Source organism: Peromyscus maniculatus, chromosome 10 (assembly GCF_049852395.1).
Source record: "Peromyscus maniculatus bairdii isolate BWxNUB_F1_BW_parent chromosome 10, HU_Pman_BW_mat_3.1, whole genome shotgun sequence".
NCBI classification, from domain to species: Eukaryota; Metazoa; Chordata; class Mammalia; order Rodentia; family Cricetidae; genus Peromyscus; species Peromyscus maniculatus.
Genome location: NC_134861.1, coordinates 3,083,339 through 3,102,172, shown reverse-complemented (window position 1 = coordinate 3,102,172; position 18,834 = coordinate 3,083,339). Strand labels below are relative to the sequence as shown.

Genomic DNA, 18,834 nt, shown 5'->3' with positions numbered 1-18,834 from the left:
CAGGCTCCTCCATCTGGCACCCGGCATGTCGACAAGCAGCCAGGACTGAAGATAAGAGCAAGGTTGGTGAGATTTGTGGCTTCCTGGTGTGTTCCCCGCAGGCAGGGTAGAGGGGGAGATGCAGGCCAGCCTATTTCATGCTTCTCAGCCAGGCCTCAGAGGCTCAGGGGACAGAGGGCCACAAGGTGGGGGAGCAGACAGGTCAATGAGCCATCATGCAGGTCTAATGGGGTCCCAAGGACACCAGATGGCCCAGCCTTGCCAACTTCCTTGTCCAGTCAGTGAACGCAGATGGCCGTGACAATTTGGGGAACCCAAATAGTCCCTATGGCCATCAGAATATGTGTGGTTCCAAACTGTGTCTGGTCTTGACAGTTCCCACACCTTCACTGGTCTTGGTCTTCCTGCCATAGGGCAAGTTCTTGAGGGCAGAGTGGTCAGAACACACAGAAAGTCCCAATGCAGAACTGCCACTGTCTTTTCCCTGTGGGGATGGGCATGTCACCCTCCTGCCCAGATGCTGGACAGGGCGTGTGGAGCACTGCCAACCAGGCAAACTCTGCCCTTGAGACTTCACTGGGGCTCTGGCACGGGAGGAGTGATACCCACTGAGCCCACATGCCAGGTCAACTGATTCCCCTGCAACCCGAGGCTCTTGCCCTGGGGCACAGGTTGGTCTTCCTAACCTGGCCACCCATGTCCTGAGATGATCAGGTGTGGCCAGCCCTCCCTGAACACAGCTGCTGCTGAGATGAGATAACTATGGATGCCCTCCCAGGAGCTGAGAGCAAAGGCCAGCCTCTAGGAAGGGATGGGTTCTGAACCCCACAGATGCCCTGCTGTGTGCCAGGCACCAGGATTATGTTTTAGAGATGGGGAGACAATAGCCGCCCTGGGTGGGAAGGAAGCACAGAATTCAGAAGGTGCACAGAACACAGAAGAGCCTGTGCAGAGCTCGAACCCAGGCCCTGGGAGCCGAGCAGGAGTGATTTCCAGGGTGGTACCTTCTTTCTTGGGTAGTTAAGGTACAGAGCAGAAGGAGGAGGGGAAGAATGAAGAGGAGTGGGAGGAGGAGGGAGAAAAACAGGAGGAGGAAGTGATGGAGGAGAAGGAGGAGGAGGAAGAGGAGGAGCCCAAGAAGAAGGAGGAGGAAGTGAGGCTGTAACAGAAGCAGGGGGATGATGGGCAGCAGGGAGGAACACAGAGACCAGGGAGGCGGTGGCTAGCAGGATCCTCTCAGCAGCCCCGCCTTTGGCTGTAAGGAGCTTATGCACCCCGCCCCCGCATCTCTCCCACCCCCCCCACCCCCCATGACTCAGCATCACTCTGCCTCATTGCGCTGGCATCCTGTTAAGTCTTTGCTGTGGCTTTCCAGGTAGGAGGCCAGTGAGCAACAGCCCATTGTATGCTCTGTTTTCACCAACGGCTGGTTCTCTGCAAACTGTGTGTATCTGCCGCTCAGGGCATCCCCGCCCTCGGTCATGGTCTGTGGAGATGGACCATAGAGCCTGACACCACCTCATCTGCAGGGTCCCCTGTGCTCCCCAACCGCTCAGCAGAAGGAGGGAGCCTGGCGTGCCCAGAGGCCCCAACTACACTCTCACATGTGCACGTGCTCAGGGAAGCGCCCTGACCTGAGAAAGAGCCAGGAAAGGGATCTGGTTCCCCGCTCTCCCCGCTTCTCCCAGGAAGGCTCAAGGACCGGGTAGGGTGGTCCAGGCCCCGCACCAGCTGCAGGGGACAAGAGCCTTCCTCATTTTCTCTGGTTCCTGGCCAGATGGAAGGCCCCGAGGCATGGGTGCTGCCAGACCAGGGAAGAAGGCAGCCTTGTTTTCCTGGGCCTGTGCAGGAGGGCTCAACGTCCAGGGCTCTCTGGTCTATATATCTATTGAAGCAAGTAGTTTAGCATGAAGGTTGTCTTCTCCCTCAGCCAGCATTTGGAGCAGAGCCTGGGCAGCCTGAGACCAGCTGCCTCCTTGGTGTTGAGCCCGGGCTCCCCAGGACTGGCTGCTGTCTGGTCTGGCCTGGGGTTAGAGGGGACAGACAGACTCCTGCACTCTGTTACTCCCCATGTGAGCAGCCCTTGAGTAAGTGAAGCTAGGCAGGCCTGGTTGGCTTAAGAGGACTCCTGTCCCTGAGGAACACAGCATGGAGGTGGCACCTGCATTATTGACCCTTGAAACCTGCCACTGAGTGGCGGCAGCACCTCCTTTCTACACAGTAACAAGAAATGACTTCCCTGTCGGGGGCTTAATAGTCAGCATAACAAGTGCCCCTTGGCGCGGGTCTTTGGACAGCTCCAGGACACTCAGGGACTCATTCTCCATTAAGACCCTGGCTCCTGATTGGTCTGTCCATGCAAGGCCAGGCCAGCAGGAAGAAACACGGGCCTTCCTTGCTGTCTGGAAAGCCCCCCCAGTCCTGCAGCTGTCCTTCCTCCACCCAGGCAGGGAGTATGGTGTGGACAGGGACCACAGGGTACATGGTCCTCAGCATCTGGAATAGGTGCAGTGGACATCAGGAGATGCAGCCATGACTGCCCAGACCCACCGGCACCGTGGCTTCCTTAACATAGCACCCCATGCCCACCGGCATCATAGCAACCTGTACAGCACCCGGCACCCACCGTGTGTTTTAGAAATTCTGCATCTGGAACTGGGGAGGGGACAGTGAATGAAGCTTGTGGACTCCTTACAAGTGCCAGGTCTCATTCTTCTCTCAGTGGATGGGAACCAGGCTGTGCCACATGGCCCTGGAGAACAGTGAGGGCCACCAGGCCCTGGGGAGCGTGGCACTGAAGTTCACTGTGGGTCTTTGTGGGGCAGACTTCAGGTCAGGGATGGCAGAGGGGACAGGATAGTGCCCATCTCCTTACCCCGGTGACAGTCACCTCAGCTCTTCTCCCTGTCTCCTCTGCTGACAGTGAGTCAGGTTCTGTCCTCTGCCCTCCCCGCATAGCTGGGCACCGAGTACAAGGAGGGCTCACATCCTCTCTGCTCGGAGTGGCTGGAGCCCAGGGCACCAAGAGAGCCGGGAATGGCCATCTCTGCCTGCTCTGGCGGGGCTGGCCCAGATATTCCCCTGGCATGACCAGTAAGGGATTTTGCTCTGAATGCCACACAGGGCATGCCAGGAACAACAGGGCCCTATCTGGGCACTTTGTGGAGAAGGGGGCCAGGCAGACATCATCCAGGGTGGGTGGAGCACAGTAACCGTCTGCCCTCGAGCAGGCCCTCAGTTACAGGCATGAGGGGAGCACCTTCTCTGCATGTAGCAGTTCTGAGGTGTGTGGCTAAGGTCTGGACAGCCAGTGCTGTGAGGTGATCCCATTCCTGTCAGCCTCAGAAAGCCGTGGTCCCAGGGGTCAGGCAGACCCCTCGAGTTGGCACCTGTCCGTGTAGTCCCCAGTTGAGGGGCTGAGGAAGTGAGGGTTCCAGGGGAGGCAGGGCTCGGTGCTGAGGGGTCCAGAGCCCAGGACCTACCTGCAGAGGGGATGGCAGTGATCTGGAGAGCAAGCTTCACGCCATCCCCTTCTCTCCCTTCTAGATGCACAGCTCTGTTTGCAGCCAGCCCTACCCAGGCACCCTGCCCTGTGCCTTACAGGTTTGTGCCTCCTGCTGCCCTGTGTGGCACGTCTGGTCCTGGTGTCTGCCTGTCCTGACTGTAGGAGGAGCTCAGGAGGGGAGGCCTCCTCCAGGTCAGGCTTGGTTCATCTGGCCTGGAGGTTTCAACACTCTCCTGCCTCCTTGTGGCCAGGGTCAAAGCCGGAGGTGATGGCAGGCTGGCTCCTCCTGAGGCCTCTCTGCTTGAACTTGGTGGCAGCATCTTGTTTTCTTATATGCTTATCCGTGTGTGTGTGTGTGTGTGTGTGTGTGTGTGTGTGTGTGTGTGTGTGTTCATGTTCTGAACTCCTTTTAGGATGGCTCCAAGCAGAGTGGTTTAGACCCACCCAGTGACCCATTTTACCTTTGTGACCTCTGTGAGGACCCCATCTCCACAGGGTCACACTCTGAGGTCTTGGGATAGGGACTCAATGTAGGAGTTTAGGGAAACCAACTTGGACCTTAGCAGATGTCAGCTGCCTCCGGGGAGGAACATGGCAGATTCCAGAGGCAAGGAAGAGCCTCCCGAGGAAAAGTGAGGCAGGGGTGTGGTAGTGTGGGTTACTGAAGATGTTCAGCGGAAGACATGAGGCAGGGGAGGCAGAGCTCTTTTCTCCTGAGAGGCAGTGGCAGCTGGTGGAAATATGCTCCTCTTAGATGAGGTGAGTAGAGGGCCCGAGAGAATGAACATGGGGGGGCCCTGGGCCAGGAGAAGGGGTGTAGAGGGGTCAGGTGCATGGGCCTTGCCTGGGAGGATGAAAGCCAGGGGTCAGGGGTGCAAGAGGTCTGTATGAGGGAGGGGAAGGAGAGCTAGCCATGCAGAGACACACAGGAGGAGGGCTGTGTGAGGGGGGCTGGGCACCGTCAACAGCAGAGACTGGGAAGAGGCTGGATGTACAGTGACATCACACATCGCCTGGTCCTGACGGAGCTGAGCCGAGGCCAGAGAGGAAGGAGTAGCTGAGAAGGGCCTGAGGGCCAGGCCAGCAGAGGGGAGGGTGAGGCTGGAGGACCAAGGCTCATCCGAGGAGAGGGCCTAAGTATCGATGAGTAGCAGGGGTCCCGTGAGCCATGGAGATCAAGGGGTTGCTAGACATGCCCAGCTGTCTTCATCCTCAGAGACACATCACCTCATCCCAGCACCCCCTGGGGCATTCTGAGCTTTCAGTGAGCGTCAGGTCGTGGACACCTTACCTCCCTTTACTTGTGACCTGCTGTGTTTATTGTGGCCTTCGGTGGTCGTTTACCCATGCCTGTGTGTTCGTTCTGAGACTCCTCTCAGCCCACAAAAGGGTTAAAATTCTACCTGCTGAGCTCACTGGCCTTCCTGCCCACATCCTGGAGATGCCTCCAGAAGGTTCCCAACAGCGCCACTCCAGGTCAACCTGTGCCACTCTGTTCTAGGAAACCAGGACTTCCTCGGAGAGCATTGTCTCTGTGCCCGCATCCAGCACCTCGGGGTCCCCAAGCCGTGTGATCTATGTAAGTGGGGGCCGTGGAGAGTGCCGTGGGGTGGTGGTGGTGGGGTCATCACTGGGCCAGGGCTGTGGGGACTGCAGTCTGTTAAGGATGGTCACTGGGTGCTCCAAGGGTGAGGCTGGGCCCTCAGCACTGCCTCTAGGAAGAAATGGGTACAGAGTTGGAGAGTGACTCAAAACCTGAGGCCCGGACACATCTGTGTGGCCGGGCAAAGCCCATAAGAATTTGTCCCCAACTGGTTGTCGATAAGAGAGAGAGACTATAGTGCATATCTGTGGTTATAATGTTACCGAAGGGGAATGGCTGGTTTGTAGTTAGGGTGAGCCAAGGCCACCTGAAGGAAGAATGTTGTGGGCCTGTAAGCCACTGTGCAGGCCTATGCGTGTGCACAGAAGACTCCTGCCCAACTCCCCAAGAGAAGGGCTCTGGGGATGCACAAGTATGTGTGTATGTGTGTGTGTTTGTGTGTGTGTGTGTTCATACGTGAGTGAGTGTGTGTGTGTGTGTGTGTGTGTGTGTGTGTGTGTGTGTGTATGTGTGTACATACACAAGAGCACCCATGCATAACAGTTGCCTCTGAGGGTAGGCTACAGACAGGAGGGTATTGGTGTCACAGTGCTTTGTGTGAGTGACGAGGCTTGTCATTAAGAGTCCTGAGGCACAGGGTGAAGGGAAGCCTAGTGGTGAGAGAAGCCCCAGGACTGGGGTTGGTGGGGAAGCAGGTGACAGGGGCAGGTAACTTCTGCTATCCTCCCCTACACTGGCCAGGCCTTGGATCTTTGGCAGCATGGTAGGGAGATGAGGTTCTCCCTCCCCCACCTGTCTTTTCAGCCTACACTCTCCCATAATGGTTGTCAGGGGGTCACTCTGATGGGCAGTAATAACAAGCGTCTTTCCTGGGGTCACTATGACCACAGTGTGGAGGGAGAGGGTGCTAGAGCCCCTGGAGGACACTTGTGCTGAGTCTCAGCCTGTGCCTGTGAGGTCTGGAGTCTGGCTGTGTACCCTAGGCAAGACGCTTCCCCTTGTCGGCCTCTGGAAGCTCATCCATAAGCTGGCTGAATCCAAACCCACTGTCTAGGGCTCCCTGAGGCTTGGCATGTGAGGCTCCCAGTACAGCTCTGGGCCCAGAGAAAGGACCAAGAGCATGCCAGCTCTCAATGTCATGGGCTTGCATGCAAGATCAGGGACTGGGGCCCGGATAGAGAGACTTCTGGTCTCCCAGCTCTGGAGCCTAGAAGCCAAAGCCCAATCAGGGCAGGGCTTGTTCCTCCTGAGGCCCCTTTCCTTGGTTTGTATGGCATCTTCTCTCTGTCCTCACAGAGTATGTCTGTGTCCTGCTCATTTGTCCAGTATCAGAGGCAAGTAGCAAGCAGCAGCAGTTTTGAATGATCCATTTAACCGCCTTAGAATCATCCATTTATCTGCCTTTTTCTTCCTTTCTCTTCTCCACTTCTTCCTTTCCTTCTTTGAGACAGGCTCCATTTAGCTCACGGTCACCTCCAACTCCTTGTTTAGCCAAGCATAATCTTGACCTTGTGCTCTTCCTGCCTACGTGTCTTGAGCACTGGGAATTCAGGTGTCACTATGGCTGGCATAGGCCGTTGCCAGGGATAGAATCCAGGGCTTTGTATATGCCAGGCAAGCCCCCTACTGACTGAGCCACACGCCAGCCCCCGCCTGCTGTTTACACAAAATAACAGTGGCCAGCAGAAAGGGGACAACATTCCCCTCGTTTTCTCTCCAGCGGAGCTCTGCAGCTGGGGCTCTGGGGACCCAGACCTGTGGTTACTTTTCTCACCATAAGTGCCGCTTATTTATTGTTCAGCAATGGCAAACTACAGTGAACAGTATTTTGGCGCCCCCTTCTGGTGGCATCCATGGGCATGAGGTGAAAGAACAGTCACTGTGTATTACCCTGGGCTGGAGCATGTACATTTGCAGGGTCCTACATCATCATCTTTAATTTGCTTCATGGAGTGTGAAGAAGAAAGCAAAAAGGAAAACCACTTACTTACACACACACACACACACACACACACACACACACACACACACACACACCAATAACCTTCACCGATTAGAAAGCTTAACCCATTGTCAGGGCAGCCATCCAAGGCCTTTGCACAGAGAAAGTAACTCCACAAGGTATTTGGCAACCACTGTTTGCAGCAGGCAGCTGCTAGGCTCTCTTGGCGCCCAGGTTGTGCAGGAGGCTGAGGAAAGAGTGAACCACCCAGGGCCAGGCACTACTCCAGCACTGTGGGCTGGGTGGAGATAGCTGGGAGCACAGTGGGGTTGGGAAGGACACATCGTTCCCGGTGACCTGGAGATGCAAGTCTCTGGATGCCCCACTGCGGCCTGCAGGACCCCCTGCAGAGCATTTCGTGAGAGGCTCCTGACAGTCCAGCAGTGCATGAAGCACCGTTGATGGCCCAGGGCTGCAGTAGGAGACAGAGGCCAGGGTGCCCACCCAGTCTGTGCAGATGCCTGGTTGCTCGGCATTAGACAGAGGGTGGCAAAGCCAGTGGGTCCTGGACAACTCTAGTCCTGGCCCAGGGATGTGGGAGAGGACATACAGTCCACCAAAAGTCAGCCCTCTGACCAAGAGAGAATCTGACCCAGATGGAAGAGAGACCTCCATGAGTGGGAATAACGTGTGCAAAGCCCTCAGATGAAGGAACTACAGGGGCTGAGCGGCAGGAGGTGTGGGATGGGGGCAGAGGAGACCAAGATCAACTGATGCTCAGGGAGAGATCCCCTGAGCTCCATTCATCCAGACCACGGTGACCATAAATCCTGGCTTAAGATTTGACCTCAGATATTCTGAGGCCTTCCCTGGGTTTCAGAAGGAATAGCCAGAGATGTGAAGCACTAGACCTTAAGTCTTAGTGCACGTCTCTCTGCCAAATGTCCCCAGGGAGGCCTGGAGTGAGTCTAGTGGTCAGGAAGCCTGTCTAGAGGGCTGCTGGACTCTGGAGGGCCTGATAGGTTCTAGAAAGACAATAAGCAAAGTTGTGGGTGGCCTGAGGTGGGAGATGCCTAGAGGTGTCATCCAGAGACTCACTTGTTGTAGCTGCAGCTTGAGAGATTTGCTGGGGGGGGGGCTACAAAGGGAGTACCAAGGGGGGAGGGTTCTAGAGTCATACAGCTGCCGTGCCTTCCTTGGTGAGTGACTCTGGGCAAATTGCCCAGCCTCTCTGAGCTTTAGACTCTCCGTAAATGGGAGCACTGTGAGTGTCCCCATCACAGGGAACTGTGACTTTCTGTGACTGAGGCAGCTCGGGATCTGCTGTGGCTGTCGAGGCTTTATCTCAGAATTCCAGCCGAGGAGTCCTGGCAAAGGCTGATGCAGAAATTAGACCTGAGGAGTGAGGGACCATCCCAGAGCTGGGCTGGGGGCTGGAAAGAACCGAGGTGCTTCTAGAGCCAGAGCAGATGCATGGGACTACAGAGTGAGCATGGGCAGAGCGGGACACTGCCTGAGAAGGCTGGGCAGAGTGAGCAGGAGCAACAGCAGCCAGGTGGACCTCACCTGAGCCAGCATGGTGCGTCACAGCATCTCACAGTCAGTGAGTACATGTAGGCTGTGTCCCAGCATCCCATCAAATGCTGAGCAGACATCTTGCTGCTGTTCTGTACTTGCTCAAAACTGCCAAGAAGAGGGGGGAGAATGAGAATGGATGCAGATGTGGCTATGTGTGCTCATTTGGTGAGGGTGGAGTTATGCTAGTGTGTGTGTGTGTGTGTGTGTGTGTGTGTGTGTGTGTGTGTGTGTGTGTGTGTGCAAGTCTGTAGGAGCTGGTCTTGGTGTGCAAGTAGGTATGCCAATATATGGGGATGTGTTGTGAATCAGCAGGTGTGTGTGTATGTGTTATCATGTGGGAGAGGGTGTAGTTGTTGGTACATCCCCTCATCACCTCAGAAAGGCACACTCTCTGTGTGTCCTGATGTGTGCAGGCATACCTGTGTGTGTATTGATGTGAGCAGTAGATTGTGTGCATGTGTATCTGTGTTGTGTGTTCATACCTGTAACCATGCGTGATTTTTGGTCATAGCCTGAGTCTCATTGTCGGGCCATGCATCAATACATCATGGGCACAGCCCAACTACCTCGGTGTCTGACCTCAGGCTATGCCTGTGACCAGGTCTTTGGCCTTGCATCCTTGTCCCGCCTTTGCTAGAAGCTGGGTGTGCTCAGACCCTGCTGGATCCCTGTAAGCCCAGGCTGTTGTCACGGCTGTCTGTGGAGTGGTCTGGCCTGGTATGTGGCATCAGTGTCTCCTCCTCTGCTCTCTCCTCCATCAGGCAAAGCTTGGCGATGAGATCCTGGACTACAGGGACTTGGCTGCTCTTCCCAAAAGCAAAGCGATCTATAACATTGACCGCCCCGACATGATCTCCTACTCACCCTACATCAGCCACTCGGCCATGGGGGACCGACAGAGCTATGGCGAGGTATGGATCTTCACTGTGTGCTGCATGCTTCCCCAACTGCTGGCTCTTGTGGACACAGTTAGTCATTGCCACCACCCTCAGCTTCTTCACCCCCAGATAACCTGTCCATCTTATTCCCACTCAACCATGCCCCCTCAGGGAAGTGAGTCCAAGAGTGGGTTGGAGGAGAGCAGAGTTGGGGAAAGGGAAACACACGCTAAAGCTGTCTGCATTTTCCTGGCTACTGAGTATTTTCATGACACATGAAGTGTGTCGTCTTCCCTTGAGCCCATATTCCTAGGCCAGCTCCTCTTCTATGGGTTCCTCGAGCCTATTCCTAGGCTGTTTGAACAGCGCAGGTCATGATTCTCAATGTTCCTGAAAGTAGACAGCATCTATTGGTGATGTCTGAAAGTAGACAGCATCTATTGGTGATGTCTGAAAGTAGGCAGCACCTAGTGGTGATGTCTGAAAGCAGGCAGCATCTATTGGTGATGTCTGAAAGTAGGCAGCATCTATTGGTGATGTCTGAAAGTAGACAGCATTTATTGGTGATGTCTGAAAGTAGGCAGCATCCAGTGGTGATGTCTGAAAGTAGGCAGCATCCAGTGGTGATGTCTGAAAGCAGGCAGCATCTATTGGTGATGTCTGAAAGTAGGCAGCATCCAGTGGTGATGTCTGAAAGTAGGCAGCATCTATTGGTGATGTCTGAAAGTAGACAGCATCTATTGGTGATGTCTGAAAGTAGGCAGCATCCAGCGGTGATTTCTTATTCAGACTGCCTGTTTTCATTGAATGCTGCAGCATTCCTATTGAATCTCATTTTCCTTCTGTCAGGAGGTTTTAGTGGCTTTGTCTGTGTGTGGAACTCAGAACAGATGCTCACCTGGGGCAGAAAAATGATTATTCCTAACATGTGACCCTTTGACTCCTTTCTGTGGCTTCAGTAAGACCTCGTGGGGAGTGAGGGCCAAGACCTGGGGTATTGTACATACATAGTAGTGTTGAGTTGCCCAGCTTGGCCCTGCATATATCATAGGGGCCAGACAAGCCTGCAGGCTCTGAGGGCCACTCATGGACCAAGAAGAGCAAAGGGCAAAAGGACCAGCAGGTGACCCTCCTGGTGTGCATGCCTGAGGCGGGGGGTCATCAGCCTTGTGGTTACTGCACTGCCCACCATGTGCCTGAGCTGGTGAGGGCTTCACCATCCCACATCTAACCTTTGGGCAGCAGACAACTGAAGAGGGTCAGAGACCAAGCAACTTGACTGTAAACCTTGAGATCCAAATCTTTTCTCCCCTACAGACCATTCACTGACTGTTTCATTGGCTAATCCTCAGGGACATGGAACTCAGGCCTCAGAGCTGGGTTCAAGTCCCACTGTACTCAGTCTCAGGATGCCAACGGGGATCTTCCTGAATGGAGCATTGGCATTCCGGCACTGAATTCAGGAAGCCGTGGTGGGAAGAGCTGCAGTGGGCAGCGGTGATATAAAGGACCACAGACTGTTGACAACCTTGTCCTACACCAATGGGTCACACAATGTTGCTGCTCATGTGTGTGGACACATATAGAGTTGTGGACACCGTCTGGAAATCTCTGGAGTTTCTTTCAGCATCTGAGACTATATATCAGGATCATTGTGACCCACAGATAGTCCTGACTTAAGGGTCTATCCCTCAGAGGGCAGTGGGACAGCATGGGAGAGTATGTATGTGACTCAAGAGTCACCTTCTCCAGTATCTGCTCAGCCACAAGTTTGTACCCTCTGATTATACTAACCGTGAGACCTGCCCCGGCAGAGGCCAGTACCAGGCTGTCCTGGAGAAGGAAGGGGTGTTCCCACTAAAATGCCACTTCCTCCTGAGGCCCAGGATGGTGCGTTGTGAGGCAACATAACATAGAAAACCCCAGTCAGGGCTCTCATTGGGTACATTACACACAGACTATCCAATGGCTTCATTACGGCCTCACTGCCTCCTCCTTCTAGACCATTCTCATAAGCAGAATTCTCATTTCTGTCTTTGCACCAGCCCCAGCCCCTGGGAATGATTTCTCCCAGTTGCACCTAAAAAAGCCAAGTGAGACTCAGCTAGGATTCACCTGGGCCCAGGTAAACCCGCTTGGGATCCTGTTCTCTGGATGCCCCGAAGGAGGGATTCTTCTGGAGAGGAGCCATTGGCTAGAAACATAAGGACTGGAGCTGCCTCTCTGAACCTCTGTCTCCCTACTCTCTCCCAGCCCATGGCCCTAGCCACATGTAGACGAATTTCTAAACAGTCTTATTTAAAAAAAAACAAACAAACAAAACAACAACAAAAAAATGGAGCCAGAAATTGGGTTTAAAGCTGAGAAATCAGAGGAACAGGATAAGCCACAAGCCAGCCTCACCTCACTGACCCTCTGCTTCCAAAGAGACCTACTTCCTGTATACCCACGCCTATATTCCTTTCTATTCTGCTAACTCATTTCATTTCCTTTCCGCTCAGCTACATCACTTCCTCTTCCTGCCCAGCTCTGTCACTTCTGTCTGTCTCTACAGACCACTAGACCTTTATGGTTAACTAGTGTTGAAATTTAAGGCATGTGCCACCACACCTGGCTCTGTTTCCAGTGTGGCCTTGAACTCACAGAGATCCAGACAGATCCCTGCCTCCCGTGTGATAGGATTGAAGGCATGTGCTACCATTGCCTGACTTCTATGTTTACTCTAGTGGCTGGCTTTTCCCTCTGATCCTCAGATACACTTTATTGGGAGACACAGATAAACTATCACCACGACCACCCCTCTTCTGCTGTCTCCCACCCCATCTGTCCTCTCCAGAGAAAACGAAAGGGATGAGTCCAGTGGGTGTTGCCACATTGGTCCCTGAACCACCAACAACTTGTTTGTGACCTCGTGGTCTCTGTGGAGAGTAAGGATGGGATCACGGGCGCTGAGTGGAGGAAGGCGCTGGGCCAAGCAGCACCAAGCCGTCTCTTGTGGTGGGGCTCTTTCTCAGCTAGAGTCTCAAGTCACGGAATGTGGGTCCTGTGGGTCCTGTGGCTACCAAACAGCCCTCTTACCCCAAAGCAACCCCTGGCACAGCGCACTAACAGACGGCTCTGTTGTGTCCACAGTCACCTCAGTTGCTCTCACCAACGCCGACTGAGGTAACCACCTCCTATGCCTGCGCCCTGTGTGCTCATGGTGCTACCACCTGCAGGGTTATAGAGATGACCAGCATGGCACCCCTGAGGGCCACAGGGCCCTGGCCACATCACTGGGGCGCCCCCCTCCTGCTGGTTGTTTTTATAATCGCATCTCATCTGCATGTTGCCCTCATGTGTGTGCAGACAGGTCTTCACCGACACTGGGGATGTGGTGTTGCCCAGCAGCTCCTGGCCTGGGTCATGACTTCCTTGGGTGAGCTGGAGGTCCACTTCTTGTCCCCTATTAGATATACAGGAAGTTCTGGGACCTTGAGGTGGAGCACTCTCTGAGGGGTGAGCTGTCAAATAAGCTCCATAGCACCCCACGGCTTCTTCTTTCTTCAGAAGCAGTGCAGACTGTAGCCCCTCAGACACTAGTCTGTGTGGCCCAGCCCAGGGCTGGGGAGAGCATAGAGGTACAACACAATTTTGAGTTCTCTCTCTCTCTGTGCTGGGCACTGCTGCATTCTTCTTATACCCAATTCCTTTCCCCGAGAGCATCACCCAGAGGTAGCTTCCAGGGGTTCCCCATTTTACCAATGGAGAAACTAGGACCCAGATGTAACTGGGGCCATTTGCTTCCTGCCCTCCCCATCCTTGGGGAGTGTCCCATTCCAGCCCACAGAGCTGGTCCCAAGAGTGAGGATCTCCTAGTCATCTCAGATGGAGGAATGCTTTTCACTTCCTGTAGCTTTAGAAGCAGGATCTATGACAAGTGCCCCTGCCTGTCCCTCCACTACCTCCTTAGCCTGTCTTCTTAGAAACCATGCCTTGGGCACCGTGGAGACCTTGGAGTTGAGATGAGGCAAGGAGGGCTGGCATGACCCAGGCCACCAGGCTTCATTGCCGAGGGATGGGCAGTCTGATTCTGAAACCACGGTGCCATACCATCTCATGCTGCTGTCGCCTGCTCTGGCTGCTCTCAGAAGGTCCTCTTCCTGCTAAGATAGGGGCTGTGTCATCAGCGCTTGTGGGTCTCATTGGCTGGCTTCTGAGCCCCAGAGGGCACCTCCGCACCTCGGAAGGGGTCCCAGAGCATCTCGCGCCTCTCACGTGTGAGGAGCATTCAGTGTTTTCAAAACTGATACAGGAGTCTAGAGTGCTGGGAAGGGTTAAGAGGGAGGGGAGGGTTAAGAGGGAGAATGCAGGTAGGGTCCTTTTACCCATCCCAGAGGGTCAGATGGATAGGAAGGGTGGATATTCAATGGGCCCATGGTCAGGCCAAGGGGCTTGTTATGGCTGAGACCTACCTTGCTGTCCAGATGTGCTCTGTTTGTGCGCTGAGACCCTATTTTAAGACTGTTGTTTCTGCGCCTGTGATCTAGAGGGCAAATACAGTGGGGTAGGTGAAGGGTGAGCAAGTGCTCTCCTGACCCGGGTGCTCTCACACTGTCTTCCCACCCAGGGGGATCAGGATGATCGGTCCTACAAGCAGTGCCGGACCTCCAGCCCCAGCTCTGCTGGCTCCGTCAGCCTCGGCCACTACACCCCAACATCACGGTCACCCCAGCACTACAGTCGTCCAGGTATTCATCCCCCACCCTGCTCCCCGTGACTCCGATGAGGCTGTGCTTCTCAATGAGTTTGGTGATATAAAGTAGCTTCTTTGCTCATTGAGGAAAGTGGCGAAGTTGGGGGTGGGGGAATGCCAGTGGGTGGTCAACGGACAGTCACTTAGTATAATGAATAGGACGGCCTCATGCTTAGGGGCAGGTAGCTGTGAGGCAGCTGGTCACCCTGGGGCTGGAGGAGCTGTCTGCATCCACAACGCACATCCTGAGAAGCATACAGCCCCGAGGTCCACACAGAACAACCGGAGTGGGCTTCTGGGGGGTAGTCATAGAGCTGTCAGGATATGGAATAGCACATGAGGCAGGACACCAAGCCACAGCCTGCTGTGAGCCCACAGGAGTTGGAGGACTTGAGCTGAGGAGTCAAAGTCAGTGGCTACAACACCACCCAGTCAGAATGTCTAACGCTGTACCTATCACTCGGTAACCCTAGAGACAGCCATCCTAATAAAGACGCTGGCAAAAGGCCCCTATGTCCTTCCAAGCTGGGAGAGGACCCTGTGCAGGGCCTCCGATCTTGTTGCCTCATTCTCCCCCCCACCCCACCCCACCCCAGTTTGCATTGTCTTCCTCAGCTTTGAGCTGGCATGTGACAGCCACAGGGACCATGCACAAAAGCGGTGCCTTTTGGAGGGATTTTTCCAGCTGCTTCTTCCCTTCCAGCTGTGCATGACCCATTTCCACATCTGTGGACCATAGCTCCTATTTTTGAAAACTTTATGGAAAAATCAACTTCTCAATTGTTTGTAATCATTTTCATTGATTCCTTGCAATACGCCTGGCCCATCCTGCTCAGCAAGTGTGAAGAAAGAGGGTGAGTGAGTGTGTACAGGAGAGAGTAAGTGAGTGAGTGGGCTAGTGGAGGAGTAAGTGAATGAGTGAGGGAATGAGAATGAGCCAATGAATGAGTAAGTGAGCGAGTGAGTGAATGAATGAGTGAGTGAGTACCTGAATGAGTGGGCTAGTGGATGTGCAACTGAGTGAGGGAAGGAGTGGGTGAACCAGTGAATGAGTGAGGGAATGAGTGAGTTAATGAATGAGCTAATGAGTGAGTCAGTGAGTAAATGAGAGAATGATTGAGTGAATGAGTAAGTAAATGAATGGTTAGTGCATGCATAAGTGAGTGAATTGAGTGAATGAGTGAGCAAATTAGTGAGTGAATGAATGAGTGAGTGAATGATTGAGTAAATGAATGGAGATATGTGAGTGAGTGAGTGAGTGAGTGAGTGAGTGAGTGAGTGAGTGAGTGAGAAAATGAACAGATGAGTAGGTGTATGGATAGAAGTGACTTTCTTGAGCCCTTCCCCCAAGGCCCCTTGTGACTTGACCTCTGACTTCGCATCACCAAGAGGGCCTGACTGCTTGGTCAGGGGTAAAGCCTACAGGGGCAAGCTTTCTATCTGGACTGTCAAGTGCCATGAGGATGCTGGTGACAGACCACTCCCTGACCTCTGGAAGCTGCCCTCCCACCGTCCTTGATCTCAAGGACACCCCAAAGTGAGCCACAGGCAGGACCAGAGGCTGTGTCCCAAGCCCTGGCTGCCACCCTGTGTCCCAGCAGCAGCATCTCCTGACCCCACCGGGAGGAGAATGGCCCACAGCCTGCTGGGTGACCCTCTTCAGGTGCCCCAGGAGAGCAGAGGGACAATGTCCTTGGCCAAGTGGGGACTAGGACAAGTTGGTGGCTCTGGGGTGGAGGAGCCCAGGGTTACTGACTGCTCTCTGTTGCCCGCAGCTGGTACTGTGAGTGTTGGTACCAGTAGCTGTCTGTCCCTGTCCCAACACCCAAGCCCTACATCCGTGTTCAGACATCATTACATCCCCTACTTCCGAGGTAAGGCGTGCGGTGCACAGCGGGGTCGCTCGTCCCATGTCTCAGCATGGCTTCCAGAGCCCTGTGTCTCATGCCTGTGTTCTTCCTGTGTTGTGTGTGTCTGGCTGTACTTCGTCGGTGTGTCCATGTTCCTGGAAGGAGAGCAGGGTGCTTTGTCATTAAAAGTGCAGCTGGAGGGAGCATGTCAGTGAACACCTTGCTCCATGCTTAGGACTTCAGGGGAGTGGTCATGCACATTTCCCCATCAACCCTGTGGGGTGGGGTGCTGTGAGTGTCAGCCTTTGGGAACAGGAGCTGAAGTGTGGAGAGGTGGTGATATCCACAGCCTCAGACCCCTGGTGGCTGGGCCAGGACTCAACCCATGTGGCTCCAACCACTGGCTCTTTCCAGGATGCAGAATCAGTCATGATCCATGTCCTGTAGACCTATACACATGAATTCCATGGGGGGTGGGGGGGTGGACACCCTTGTGAGTTCCTCCATGCTAAGAACTGAGTTGTGTATAACCCAAGTTCACATATTGATGGGCAAACCTCTGCATTGCAGTGTTCAAGGAAACAAAGTAAAGGCAGTGCTGGAGGCTGAGTGAGGTCATAGGGTGGGACTCTTCATCCGCTGGGACTGGGGTCTTGCAAGGTGAAAAGGAGGCCCTGGGCAATGCCCACACATTTAAGATCAGTGGAGAGACCATCAACAAGCCCGGAGGAAATACCACCAAAATAAAACAAAACAACAGCAACAACAGCACCAAAAACTCACTCCTGGGCTTTGCTCATGACTCCAGAAGTGTGATCAAATGAGAGGCTAAAATGGACGTAGGCCCTGAGCTGTGAGTTTTGTTACACAGCCCAGCTGATAAAGACACCAACAAATGACATCGAGGGAATTAGAAAACATAGCAAAGATTTCCTCCAGAGTCCCTGGGTGATATAGTAAGTTCCCTGTCTCTTACAGCCATACAGTGGGTACCCATGGAAAGCTCCTTCCCACGGGGTGCAGCCACAGCTCACAGCTCCCATCACTAGCAGTCAGTAAATGGCCCACTCTCCTTCATCTTCTCACCCCTGGCTCGCTCTTGGTCCACTGAGAAGAGCCCCGGGTGCTATCCTGTCTTCCTTGACCCTTCATGGGCTCTCCACACATCCCTGTCTCTAGCAGGGATGGCGTTTCCAGGGAAGATGTACAGCCCCAAATGGCACCCCCCCAGAGCAGCACAGTGGCTTCTGCGGCCTTGATACATGTGTATTATATGTCCATGGGAGGTTCAGAGGGAGGGGTGCTCCGGGAACCTGGAGGGAGCCTGACTACTCTGGGGAGTCAGACAGGCTGTATAGTCTGATGTCTTTCTACCCTTTGCTCAATGGCCCTGGGCACAGTTTTCCTCCCATTTGTGGGGCCCTGCCTTTGAGGGGGGGGTCTGTTATACCTCTGGGTCCCTGGTCAGCCAGATCCAAAGACAAGGGCACATTCTAGACATTGGCTGTTGCTGCTCCTCTTCTTAATGGGGTGGAGCAGGAACCCACAACTTTGCCCTCCGCTTGACTTCCATGGGAGGCTGTGACCTTGGGCTCTTCAGTATCTTTCCAGCACATTCCTTGAGGAGGTAGATGAGGAAGTACAGACCCTGAGATCCTCATGAAGATCATCCTGTTCCTAGCCTCTGGGCACCCAGCTTATCCCTGTCCACAGGACACAGCCACAGCCATGGCATCACCCCAGTCTCTGGAAAATTCTTTCTTTCCCCCATGGGTGCTTTGCAGTATTTGGGACACAGTAGAGTGATGCTGGGTGAGGGCCCCCAAGATAGACATGCTAGCACTCTCCTGACCTAGCTATGTCGTGGAGGGGCCCCTCACTCCTTCCCTCTTTCCACCTGCCACCTAGGGCAGACATCACACCCCTCTACTGTGTCTCAGTGCCTAGGGCCTCACTGCCCCAAGACCTACAGTCAGATAAAGGGCTAGTGAAAGTTATTGGCACATTAGTGTGAACTCCAGACCTCAGTTGGGGTGGTGTAAGGTTGACATCCAACTCTTTCTTGATAGGGACAGGCTGTAAGGACAGGAGATAGAGATTGACAAGGGGACGCTATGCTGGGGAAGCCACTTTTCTGGGAACTGGGGGACTTCCACAGCATTAATGGCATGAGAAGAAAGGGAGGCAGAAGATCCTTGGGGCAGAACCTCAGGTCAAAATCCAAGCATGCACTGTGCCCAGTAGGTGGTTTTCATTTTGCCAAAGGTCCCCTCCCTCAGCTCTAAAACAGGTCCCTAAGCCATGGTCCCTCAACCTCAGGATCTGTGGTCCATACCTCAGAGGAGGCTCCAGGTAAAAACTACACATACCTTGGCTAAGGTCCTCAAAGGGTCCTGACACATGGTTGTGAACCAGACTTGCTCTGATGTGACTTTGGGGAAGTTCAGCCAGAGGCAATGGCAGCATCTTGGCCATTGCTAACTATAACATCTTCAAGGCCAGAGCCAGCTGCAGCATCTTCAAGGTCAGAGTCAGCTGTCGCCAGAGCAACCATAGTTGGAGCAAGAAAATGAATGATGAGTCATTGGACTCATGGATGACACAATGTCCACAATTCTATACTGAAAAGACCAGCTGAATAAGAACATGGGGGAACAATGTCTGCACAGAATTTGTGGAGGTAGTGGGTCACAGAGGTAGGCAGGACTCTCTCCACTGCATAGCCAAGTGCAGACTAAGATCT

The 18,834-nt window shown here is 54.0% G+C and overlaps 1 protein-coding gene across 33 annotated transcripts in view; it reads left to right on the top strand.

The window, feature by feature from the left end:
• Ablim2 (actin binding LIM protein family member 2) overlaps window positions 1-18,834 on the top strand; it is a 125,515-nt gene that overhangs the window by 68,143 nt on the left and 38,538 nt on the right. For 6 of the 33 annotated variants that reach the window (XR_013042712.1, XR_013042700.1, XR_013042709.1 and 3 more), the window contains exons 8-12: window positions 4-62; window positions 5,007-5,084; window positions 9,390-9,539; window positions 12,639-12,671; window positions 14,116-14,236. Coding sequence is in view for 1 of the 33 variants with exons in the window: in XM_042285868.2 (XP_042141802.1) it covers window positions 4-62; window positions 3,547-3,603; window positions 5,007-5,084; window positions 9,390-9,539; window positions 14,116-14,236; window positions 16,017-16,115 (564 nt within the window). In the remaining 32 variants the exon portion in view is untranslated. Of the gene's footprint in view, window positions 1-3; window positions 63-3,546; window positions 3,604-5,006; window positions 5,085-9,389; window positions 9,540-12,638; window positions 12,672-14,115; window positions 14,237-16,016; window positions 16,116-18,834 lie in introns of all 33 variants that reach the window. The other 27 variants (XR_013042705.1, XR_013042711.1, XR_013042717.1 and 24 more) reach the window with 7 other exon arrangements.